The sequence below is a fragment of the Strix uralensis genome, chromosome 2 (genome assembly GCF_047716275.1).
Source record: "Strix uralensis isolate ZFMK-TIS-50842 chromosome 2, bStrUra1, whole genome shotgun sequence".
In the NCBI taxonomy this organism is placed as follows: domain Eukaryota; kingdom Metazoa; phylum Chordata; class Aves; order Strigiformes; family Strigidae; genus Strix; species Strix uralensis.
Genome location: NC_133973.1, coordinates 42,702,650 through 42,714,881, shown reverse-complemented (window position 1 = coordinate 42,714,881; position 12,232 = coordinate 42,702,650). Strand labels below are relative to the sequence as shown.

Here is a 12,232-nt window from a genome sequence, read left to right as displayed (position 1 = left end):
GTTCCCTTGCCATCAAATCAACAGCCTGGTCTGTCTCTAAGATGAAGAGGGGAAAGGAATCTGCTACTCCAAATCCATTGGACATGAAAAGCCAGAAACAGAAGTGTACCAGGTAAGAGCACATTTTTCTATCAAGCATTGCAGTACGTGGCCTTTAGGAATTACTGTCCATTTTTGACACTGCTCACTGTTCTTTTATCATATTCCTTCTGCCAATGACTTCCATACTCCTGCTATCAGCTATTTCCTCCTCGCTGCTGCTGAAAACAGGTACTTGTGTTGCCTTTGGCTTATGCTTTGTGTCTGTGATCAACCATATTATTAATGGAACTGAATGACACTGCTGGATTGCTTGTACACTTTCAATCTGAGGCTAATGTCTCTGTTATAATGATTTGCAGAGAGGTATTTTGATCCAACTTTTGAATTAATCTATCAACTGTTATCTCCAAGAGGAATTTTAGACAACTATCTATTTGCAAAACAATATTTTATTAATAAAAAGACTTATAAACAGTAAGAAAGAAACCCCAATTTTACACTGAATGAAAAATCCAAAATAAAATCCCAGAAACGTGCCTCGGTTCTTCACTCTCTGTACAAGAAATTCCATTGGGTAGTAATCCTACGTACACATTTACCTAAAGATGGCTGAAAGTATGAAAAAGCATCATGCATACTTCTATGCAGAGTAGCTGCACAGCCAGACTTAACAGTACACACAAAAAATCTGTACATCAGTGATTAAAAAAAGCCATGCTTTGTGTAGCACCAAGGGGAGAATGAAGTGGATTTAAAAAAATTCACTGACAACTGCAAGCCCTGCAATCCTGAATTAGGGACATGACTGACCAATTTCTGCTTGCAGTTTCATCTCTTCCTTTCTCAAGGGAAAATTGTCAATAAGTGCAAAGAGCTCAGCTGGCGTTGCTGGAAAAGGATAGCGTTCCTTGTCCATTCCATGCTTGTCCATCACCACAATGTTGAAATTGTAATGGGGGATCCTCAGCAGCAGCCTGCAAAATAAGGAACTTGTTTTGTTAAAGCCCGTCATCTACCGCCTGGGCATTTTAAACTAATAAATGGCAGAATCAGCCTGTTGAGTCTAAGTAGAGGAAGGCAGGGATGGTCAGAGGGGCTTACACAGGGTCTGCTTTGTTTCAGCTGTGAGAACAAGGAGTCAGGTAGAGAGGCAGGTGTCGGCATGTGCTGCAGGTTGTACCTCTGCATTAATGAAGGGTCAAGGTAACTGCACTCATCTCTGTTTTCTTCTCAGACCTCTGACTGTCAGTATAGCACATGCCATTACCTATTGCTAGCACAAGAGAAAAAAATCCTAAAACAAAAAAAGTACTATATACATTGCCTGAAGAATACCATTGCAATGGAGTTAGAGTTACAAGTAGTCTATTCCCTTTCTTGGCTGCCACAAGGTATAAAACCACAACAAGAAAAAGCAGGATAAAATTACTGGAGTCAGTTTTCATCACTTCCTAATAATAACCATCTACCTGGTGGTAACTGCAATTTAGGAGAACAAAAGCCACTGCTAATCATGGCAGAGTAATTTCCTTCCAAGTGGTAAAAGGGGTCATTTGAGCTCCTCTGGAGGTGCAGCACTAACAAAAGTATATCCTTTGTGCTTTCTTCATCTTTTGCTTGAAGGAGTAATGAACTAGAAGGTCCTTAAACATGCAGTCAGTCAACATCATTGATGTGGGGAAAATAAATCAGACAGCCATGACAGAATGGTGTCAGGACAGGAAAGGTGCCATGAAGAGGAGGGTTGGGGGGGAACATTGCTAAGTGACTGTCCTTGCAAAGTGATTGTGGCCTGTCATGACTGCATCAGACCAACTCCAGCACAAATACAGACATACTTGAAGTGTTTTCAGTGGCAGCACCCAGAAGCATCAAAATGGACCCTCCTCAGCCTTCTAACAAGTTTGAGTGCTCTAGGTGTCTTCTTGTTGCAATTAAGAAGCTTGGCTGTTAAATTCAAACTAAAATAAAGTTTGAAGCTAAGCTATGGTGATGGGAAACTACATTCCTCTTGTGCCTCATCTCACCTAAGAAAAATGCTTACCGTCTACAAATCCAAATGCTAACCTCCTGAGGTTGCCAAAGTTTTAACTAGGGTACCTGTGCTCATTAGTTTACTGAATGACAATTCTGGACAGCATTTTTATTCAGGATGTTTAACAGTGAGTTTCATTTTGACTTGAATGCTATAATTCACACGCTGCAGTAACCAAAGAGGGAAAAAAAAAAAAACGGTAAATGTAACTTTCCCTGAGTGCAGGGCAGGTCATACCATACCGATTTCTGAAATGTAGCTCCATTACAGCTTACCTCCAGTGTTACCAGAGCTAATTATTTTCTACAGAGCTACAAGAAAACCATTTTTGTGCTCTCTTTTTCCTTTTATAGAGAACAAATATTTTTATTTTTTGCAATCCAAAAAAATCTCTCTGACTTGACAGCATTTTTTATTGTCCCCCATTAAAACTCACTCCATGTCCTCAGGCATACCACAGAAGATGTTGCCTAAAAAGGACTTTTCCTAAATAACTACTACTTTCCCTGTCACTGAGGCCTTCACTTTTGCCTCTTGTAGGCCTCCTGTCCCTAGGAAATGCTGGCACTTGAAGTCTCCCTTTCAAGTGAAAACCAACCCCCTGCCAGGCTAAACCCAAGTCAAAACAGTTTAGGCACCTCAGTAAAACTGCTGAATGGTGTTAGTCAGGCTGGGGAGGCTGAGATAATTTCCCCTTTGAAATACTGCCCATATCCCTTCCACATGTGGGACTTCAAAGAGCAACCACTGCTTCCTCTTCTGGCCTGGCTACAGCCACCAGCAGCGCTGCAGAGAAGAGCTGTCGCTGCCATTTGGGGCTGCGCTGGCAGCTGCTCCAAGGCTGTCCTTGCAAAGTGATTGTGGCCTGTCATGACTGCATCAGACCAACTCCAGCACAAATACACACATACTTGAAGTGTTTTCAGTGGCAGCACCCAAAAATATAGATCTATAACATGACCAAAGGGATACACAGGGAGTTCACATGAATTCAGAAGTTCACTCGGTTTAAGCAAAGGGGTAAGGAAGACATGGCATGTGAAAAAGAGTGGCATAGACTTCAGCTTGTTTCTCATTTAAATGGGTCACAGCCCATTTGCAGTAGATATTACACAGATAAGAGAGCAAATTAATCCTAAAATTTACTCATCAACCTCTACCTTCCAGTGTCTAGCTATGTACATTAGAATAGAATATGTATATTTAGAGAGTAAGATGCAGGGAATCAAAAGCAATACATCTCATACGCAAACACAACAGTGGTGAGAGCTTACTTTACCTGAGTTGCAGGGCAAGTGATGGGGGCAGCAGCTTTACACCTATTCTTCCTATCTGTGCTGGAAAGACACCAACCAATTCAACTACAGTAACGTGTCGGAGGTCTAATCCACACTGTGCTGGCTGGAAGGGTTAAAAGAAGAAAAAGGTGTGTTAGTTACCAGTGAGAGAACACGGGCTTGTTTTGAGCGTGCAGAGCATTCATAACAGGAACATATATGCTATGATTGGATCGTTCATCTGATCTTATGTTAGTGAGATGATTTAAACTGAAATGAGAGCATACTTTGAAAGGTCTCTAATTTCACTGCGAAGAACTAGAGCCTCATGACTCCAGGGGATGTTAAATGATGGATTCTTAATTACTCTAAGAAAAACAACACACAGGGACCACCTAGGCAAAACATAAACTTGTCTTTGTAATGACATGAAAAGATGCCAGGGTATTAAGCATTGTGCCAGTAATCTAATCTGGCAATCAAAGCAAGGTGTGTGAAATGGAAGTTGACTGCAAAAGTTTTCTTTCATGCCAACTTGCTTGGCCACTGTCAGTGGGAAAAGTACTATAGGCATTAAATTTAATATTTTAATCAATACATTGGATTTTCTTGCCAAGTTAATCTAATGGAGGAAAAGAAAAACTTTGCTTTTTTTTTTAAATACAACTGTAAATTAAGCCAGCAAGTTAAAACATTATCATGTTCGCATCCCAGTGACTATTTATACTGAATTTTGTTATGGTTGTGAGAAAAGAAACAAGATAGAAGCACTTACTACTGTGAAAGAATACAGGACTAGCTCCTTTCCCTAAGGACACAGATACATTTCTGAGATATATCCCTAAGTCTAGCCAGAACCCAACAAGACCAACACATAAGAAGGACAATTACTGGAAGTTTTCTTTTTTTGGGGGGGGGGGAACAAAATACCCCAGTACTATCTCCAACACTCTGGCTGAGTCTCAGGTCCTTTGTTTCCTGGTGCACTGGTTATTTCTTGAAGCTATTCATACTTCCTTGCATTGTAGTTACAAAGTCTGTAAGCCTGGTTTGCATGAACTGTGACCACTGAAGTGCTGGATGGTTTGGGTTTTTTTAAACTTCTTTAGGAGCCAAGTTAGGGAATGATCATTGAGCACAAGTTAATATTTAATTTGGGAAGGATGGAAGAGGGCCAGAACTGCCTGGGATTCAGGAACTGGTCAGTCAGAAGTAGCACAATCCAGAACGGAGCTTAATTACAGACTGGGGAGATGTTTCAACTCAAACCCATATAAAAAGGCTTAATCCCAAACTACTACTGCTTCAGCCAGACCCTCCAGTGGCTGCAATATAACAGCTGAAGTTTGTGGATTTATATCAAACAGTGGAGGTTGTCCTCTTGTGTCCTTCTTTAAAGATAAAAAATATTTGCAGCCCTGCCCTGAAATGTGTTTTACCTGTAGCATTCCCAACTGCATCCTGTAGAAGAAGTTGGCTGCAGTAGGAGTTGAAATAATTAGCAGTCTCCGCTTCTCATAAAATTGGTCCAGAAGTGCAGCTGCAGTCCTCACATTCACATTAATATTCATGGCTAGAATTAAATATGAAACAAAAGTTATAGAGCATACTGAAAACAGATCTATTTCTAAAAGCACAAACTGTTAGATAGCAGAAGCACAAGAACAGGAAATAATAATACAGAAGACATGGGTGAAATACTGGCCTCATTGAAGCCAACAATTTTATCTTAAGCTGTTCTGGCCTGCAAGATGGATTGACTCCAGAAGGTGAAGTTTTGTAGAAAGCTTTGAGCTAAAACACACTATCAGTTGTGAGGTACCATCATCATCCTAGGAAAGAGTAGCCAAAGGTGGCAGATTTCAGTTATGAAAACAAAGATGTTAAGTTTCTTACCTCTAGGGTATTAAAGTTTGCAGCTATATTCCAGCCCACATCCCCTTCCCAAATTCTCACTGCCACAAGAACCATTGCTCTGGCAGCCCTTCTGGTGAAGTGGTGAAATACTCACTTACGTGCACAGGTTGGCTCCACTCCTGACCACCCCAAATTGTACTGGCATACTCTAGCTGGGCTTCCTTGCAGCTCGTAGCCACCAATGCAGGAGAACTCACATGTAGCACCATAGTTATTTCCATCACCTGAACACTTGATGTAGCCATTATCTGGGGCATTTAATTTTGCACAGCGCCTGACTTTAAGCAAGAGGCAAAAAAAAAAAAAAAAGACAAGGCGTGAAACCCTGTTTGTTACTAAGGTAGCATGGCCAGTGGAATACCAACATAGAAGACATTTTTCTGTTTGCTTTCTATATTATTAAAAACCCCAACCAACAAACCAACCAAAACCCCTCTTAACTCATATGTAAACTAAAATGATACAGATGTATAGGCATATGGATGTGATTGTGGTATCATGGTGACAAAGGTCATGGAGCACAAAGAGAGCTGAAGCTGAAACATACAGCTTTCATCTCTGTATTCAACTCCAGAATTCAAGAGCTCGACGTGTGAAAGGGCAGCCCTGCTTGACTGATGTGAGTCTCAGCTGAAAAAACTCCTTGCGTACTTGGTTCAGCAGCTCACAAACTAAGTATCAGGGAGAAGCCAACAGGAGGAAAGGGGTGCAGAGCTGGAGGCAGGACAGATCAATGAAGCTCTTCCGTGCTGTGCGGAGGGCAGGCTGTCCACTCCGCTGCAGGCCTGGCCCCCAGGGTCTTCAGCAAGATGACGTTCTCCCTTTCAGCATCAAGATGCAGTTTATATACGCATACATATGCACACAAATGTAAAAATGAGGACATATCTCAAATTGCCTACTAAGCCAGATACAAATCAGTGACTGTATGTATAGGGTAAAACATCATTCTTACCTCTGACTTTAACAAGAAATTTGCAAGTGCCTTTGTTTTCAGCTCTGTCATACACAGTATATTGGATTTTGTGGTCGCCTTCTGGAAAATGTGACCCTGGTGGCAGGCCTTTCAAAATTACACTAAAATGGTAGATAAAACAGGACAGACATTCATGAATTCACCAGTATTTTCCTACTGACAATGCTGTAAAAGCCTGAAGAGTAACATTTGTGGCATGTAAGACTGCACTGCATGACTGAAGACTGAGAATAAGCAAAGGAAGAAGCTGGGCAGCAGCAACGGGAGTATTTAAACTTGCTACCAACAGCCCATCCTGGAGTCATAAAGGATCCCAACTCAGCTGAGACAAGGGAGGCAGAGCAGGCAGGACCTGCTCGCTTCCTGTAAGACAATCCAGAGTGTAGCCAAGCATCATGCCATGCCCAAAGGAACTTGAGCTTACTTTTTCTTACATGAGAAAAGTTGAGATTGATCCTCCCTCATTTTGTATTGTGAACAATCCACTGTCAGGGCTGCAGCGTAACCCAGAGCCTGGGGAGGGTACAGGGATGTACCCCATCTGGCTGCTCTGCACTGCTCCTATGATTATACTGATGTACAAAAATTGAATAGAAAGTGACATTTATTGTCACAGCAGAAGGGTGTGGTGATCCACGGCAGCGTTTTCACCTGGAACTTGTTCCTATCCTGCAACTGTGTCAGGAGAATTCAGAGGTGTTAAATGTATCCTCAGTACTGAAGCAGCGAGGTTGAACAGTGTTCCACATAATGGGAAAGCTTATATACTGACGGGACTGCAGGGCCCAGTGCATTTAAGGAAAGCACTGTACACTCTATAAAACATCACAGTTTACAAAGACTCTCTAAAAACAGATTTATGGAAAAGCTTCCACGGATTTAACAGCTAGCCTCTTCAGAGCTGGGAACAGTTACTCATATGACAAAGTCTACATGGGATATTCCCCAATTTTTTTGCCTGTCAGATATTATTTCAGCAAAAAGACTTTGGAATTTCCTTATTGTGATACTTTTCAAAGTTTTTATTTTATCAGGCTTAATTTTTTTTTATGCTGTTAATTGGCATAGAATTATGACATCAGACCTTACAGCAATATTGTTTTTAATTGTGTAATGAATTCTTCTTTCTGATATTATTTAAGCTGTAACAATAAAAAGACAATGCCACTGTGTCTTTCAATAGCTTTTTGTATTCACATAAAACTGCAAACATCTTTAAGCTTACAGCTTTGAGCTTTTAAGCTTAACCAGTCCACCAATATACCATTACAAGGTGTAACATGTTTACTGAAAGAAGCAGACTTTCTATACTCTTACCATTACATTAATCTAGATAGATTGACATAAATCCTGCATGATAAAGATGGGAAAAATCAGAGTCAGTGGCACCATCTCGGGTGCACCTTGCTCTTCTGGAAAACGTGACTGTGAAACCATAAAAATTGACAAGGAAATTTTGACAAAAGTGTTAAGTTTAAATCTAATGTTTAAAGCTCCCTAAGTCTGAAATGAGAGGCATTACTTTACAAGTAACTGCAGAATGCTGTGACATCAGCACTCAGCACTACTTCAGGAAGAAGCCTAAAGAGGACTGCAGATATTGTTTTGCAACACAATTCATCTTGTTTTTTTTAAAACAGTCAAAATTGCCTCTGCTGCTACCTCCAATCCACTATTATCTTTTCATTGTTATGTATAAAAGGTAACTTGCTGTAAGAAAACTTGTATATGAGACCCACAAAGCAGCTCTGGGAAATTTCATAGGTGCAGTCAAAATGCTATTGTCATTCATTCCATCAGCTCTAAAATAACCACAACAATCTGCTACCCCTCTATGCCAGGTCCTGAATGATTCAAGTTGTCAATTTTTAATTCTTCCATTAAATATGCAGTTCTTTACAGGCCATTGACATGTGACAGCTATAAATAAGCATCTTGGATGAATTAAGGGAAAAGGGTACCTGGCCACTCTCATCAGCTGAATCACTAACCAAGGACCCCAGGAATAAAAAGGAGAAAATGCAAACATTTACAGATTTACACCTACTCTGTCAGAATCCCATCAGCAGTGTCCCGTCCCTCCGGGGTGTCCCAGAACACTCTGGCCGTCAACTTGTTGGGCTCCGCAGTTTTCTCCTTCACACTCGGGCATTGGATTCTCGGAGGTTCAGTATCTGTTGAAATAAACGTTACAGAAATAGGTACATGTGCATGTGTTATAGCTACCCATTTTCTTGAGAGCTTTTGCTCTGTTGTCAGCGTAGCTTCGGACCACCTTCAGCTGACCTCCTCAGCACTGAAGCTGTCCCAGGCAAGGCAGGTGGAGCCAACTTCTCAACTTTTTGTTAGAAGAGTAAGAGATGACAATGATCAATCCTCCCACCCAATGTAAAAAACTAATTAAAAAGCAGTTACAACTTTTATCTAGTCCCCAGTTAAAAAGCAATGTCTACAAATTGACTGTATTTAGCTTTGAACTCTAAGGAGGGATACCCAAGATTGTACCGAGGAGCCTGACCCATCTGTTTATCTGTTCTGCCTCTCTCTGTTCATCTGTGTGGTAGATACTGTGATTAAGTACATTCGGAAAGCACGCTGAATATAAATGTCTCTCTGTGTGATAACTTTGCATATTACTGTTAAATGCTTGGTTATTTTTCCCGCAGCAATGGCAGAATGAGAAACAATGGAAGACTGACGCAATTGTTATTTTGCAGGGAATTGCTGCTCCATTTGATTTTTTCAAGTAATTCTTATAATAATGCCTTACAGGTAATACAACCCAAAAAGTAGACTGGGTAAGTTCTGAAAGCTTGTTTAACTGCTACCAGAACATTGTGCCTATTATTCAGGAGTAAAGGAGCAGTGGTGATGATAAAAGACCCCGATGGAAGATAGAGGGCATGCACAGGTACTCATCTTCAGCTGCTTCGGTTGCCAATCCTGCGAGCGTAGCAGAAATACATGGGTGAACCAACTCCAAATACCATCACAATCATTAATTTAAAAAAAAATTTAAAAATCTTTAATAGTCTCAGGGTTTTTTACCATATTTTGGGTTATACCCAAAATGAAGTCTAAATCCATGGAGTCCTATACCAGCTTTAAAAAAGAACAGAGACAGGCTTGCTCTTTACCTGCAAATAGTAAACAATGCCTAAAGTGCTTCTTAAATTTAAAGGGTGGCAGGCCTTGTCTTTTCATTTGCATGGCAGACACAAAAAGTATAATCTGGATTTCTTTATAAAATAGCAATGAGAAAAGATTTAGGTCTTTATAAAGCATCACATATACAAAATAATTTCACAGACCCTCCTATTCTACAAGCAACACATGACGTTTTCTACCAGTTTAACTAGGGCAAGTGCAGCCCTGCTATAGCCCCTTCAAACTTTTAATGGTATTCCAAGAACCCACAACTCTTGAAAACTGGCTTATCTCTAGTCCTTCTGTTAAGAGTTTTCCTCCAACCCCAAACACCACAGCTTTGTGAGGCACTTCCATAGGAAAAGCTCCTGTCTTAGTTTTGCACAGGAGGCACAGGCAAGTTAAGTGTTGCACCAAAGCTAATCAAAAAACATCAGGAATATTGCAAACTGCCTTACACAAATACTTATTTTTGTGGGTTTTTTTTCTGTAAATAAACAAAACATATGTATAACTTCCTATAGTATAGGGAGGATAACCATTGATTTTTTTGCAAATCCTACTAGAAGGTGAAGCTAGTGAGTTCCCACTGCAAGGAGTGGAGCAATTACAAATGAACAGCTTCTGAAGCTTCCTGTACTTTACAAGAACACCCTTCACCAAAGATACATAAGGCACTTAATTCTTCTTTATGGCTTCTTTACCTTTTTCTCTTTTTGGGTTCTTTCACTCCTGCTTCCCTCATCTGCTGCAATACACAAGCAAGAAGGATTTTCAAGCATTCATTCTGGCTGTAGTAAGTCTCCCTTCCTCACGTTTCTTACTCACTCCCTTATTTTTAGAGCACCTCATTATGTCTGGAAACCTGCTCATGCTGCAGCCCGCAAGCGCTCTGCCCTCCTCTACAAAACTGCGTTGATCTCAATAACCCCCCAGTGTAGCTGAATTAGGGTAGGAAATAAGCCAGTCTCACCAAGGCTGCTTCTGGCTCTGGTTAGTTTACTGTGGCAACAGCTCACCGCTGTGCTATGGACAGTATACGGTAAATACATGTAATGCTGGAATAAAAGACAGAATGGCATTTAAGGACCCAGTGTTTTAAGCACTTAATTAATCAGGAGGCTCATTAAGCTATTTAGTGCAGAGAAGACTGGTTGGTATGAACTGGCTTGGACTTCCACATCGTAGAGACAAACGGTACCGTTACTGTGGGAACCAACTCACCAAGCACCCAGGGGACAGCCTTTTTAGCTGGGCTTAAAAAGTCCTGGAAAGGATATTTTCTTTGGTCATTTCAGCTGCCTCTTAGCACCCAACAGGCACTAAATGAACCTCACCAGAATAACTCCACTTTGAAATGGACCAAGAGAAAGCAGCTGTCTACCAAAGAGGCTCTTTAACTGCAGTGTTGGGGATGTGTTAAACTGCAGTTTAACTGGGATGTGTTAAACCAAACAGTGCTCCTGTCTTTTTCCTTGTGCCCTTGTACAAAGTTGAAGCCAACCTACAGCATATTGAGCACCTTGGTCACAGCCTGGCAGAAGAAAGACAGGTCTAAAAAAACCCAACCCATTTAAATGCAGAGCAGGTGACCAGAGAACATCCAGGCAAATGCACGTGACAAAACCGAAACACAACCCACCCAAAAAACCTTCAATAAAATGTACGACATGAGCAAGGTGCCCATCTGCAGGTCAGAAAACTAAACTGGTTCCAAAACAAACCCCAGCGGAGGAACCCACAAGAGTGCTGACTGCTGGTGAGGTTTTATCAGGGAGAAAAATCATCCTGTAAGTGCCGGATTGTCAGACTCTCTCACATAATAAGTATTCCTGGGCAGAGTTGACGCCAGGACACGCTGCAAGGTGTCTGACCCCATATAGCTAGTCTTATGTTTTTACTACAGTGTCACTGCTGAAAGACCGATGAAAAGCCAAGCAGATTTATTTCACCTGTTTAGCAGGGTTATGTGTTAAACGGGTGAATCTTGCCTGCAAGGTTTAAATCATGGGCAGGGAAATTGAGTTTTCATAAAAAATTTGGCACTGTTCAGCCACATTCTTTTAAGTTGTCACTTTTGTTGGTTACTTCGCTTCATGTGGGGAAGCAGCAGTGCAGACATTGCATCAGGAGGTCAGCGGTGGAACACTGAATTTTAAAGAAACCTTTTGAACTTTGTGGAGAAAAATGCTAAGTTTTCAAATAGGTTTTAGATTTTTTTTTTTTTTTAAACATACTTCTGGGACTGGCCCTACTAATGATTTCAACAAAATTTAAAGAGTTTATGTTTATATTAAAGGTTTATGTTTATTTGCTTGTGAATTTGGGATGACAAGAGGAAAGAAACAGAGGGATGGTACTGAATGCCCACTGCTTGCTTATTCAAGAGTCCGTATGGGATAGGTAAATGGTCTGCTGATACATAAACACACTGTTATTACTGATTGCTGATGACAATAAACAATGGCTGGAAGTTAATTCAAAACACTAGTCTGTGTCAAAAGCATAAAGAGATGAAGAGATTGGAAATCATAAAAGGGGGAATGAAAAACAGTGTCCTGCTCTCCCCACCCCTGCCTCCACAAAGCATTGCTCTGTATTTCAAAACATCCATTATCAGGGCCTGTATAATTAATGACTCAGTGCAGAGCTTGCTGCAGAGATCCATAGTGGGAAGCTGTTAGTTAACTACCTATCAATACAGTCTTAGGATGTGACAAAAGGATGACTTAGCACAGTGACAGCCATTTACCACAACCACTGTGATACAATCAGCAGGAAAATGAAACCTTTGTAGAGGAAAAGACTGTGACGTTTTTCAGTCTTCTAGAGGAAAAT

General features: G+C 40.9%; 1 protein-coding gene across 3 annotated transcripts in view; it reads right to left on the bottom strand.

Moving 5' to 3' along the window:
- Window positions 1–475: 475 nt before the first annotated feature.
- SRPX (sushi repeat containing protein X-linked) overlaps window positions 476–12,232 on the bottom strand; it is a 49,039-nt gene continuing 37,282 nt past the window's right edge. For all 3 annotated transcript variants that reach the window (XM_074860919.1, XM_074860920.1, XM_074860921.1), the window contains 6 exons: window positions 8,295–8,421; window positions 6,227–6,348; window positions 5,370–5,549; window positions 4,794–4,927; window positions 3,357–3,478; window positions 476–1,016 (listed from right to left, as the gene is read on the bottom strand). In XM_074860919.1, coding sequence (XP_074717020.1) covers window positions 836–1,016; window positions 3,357–3,478; window positions 4,794–4,927; window positions 5,370–5,549; window positions 6,227–6,348; window positions 8,295–8,421 — 866 coding nt within the window. In that variant the 3' untranslated portion in view covers window positions 476–835. The remainder of the gene's footprint in view (window positions 1,017–3,356; window positions 3,479–4,793; window positions 4,928–5,369; window positions 5,550–6,226; window positions 6,349–8,294; window positions 8,422–12,232) is intronic.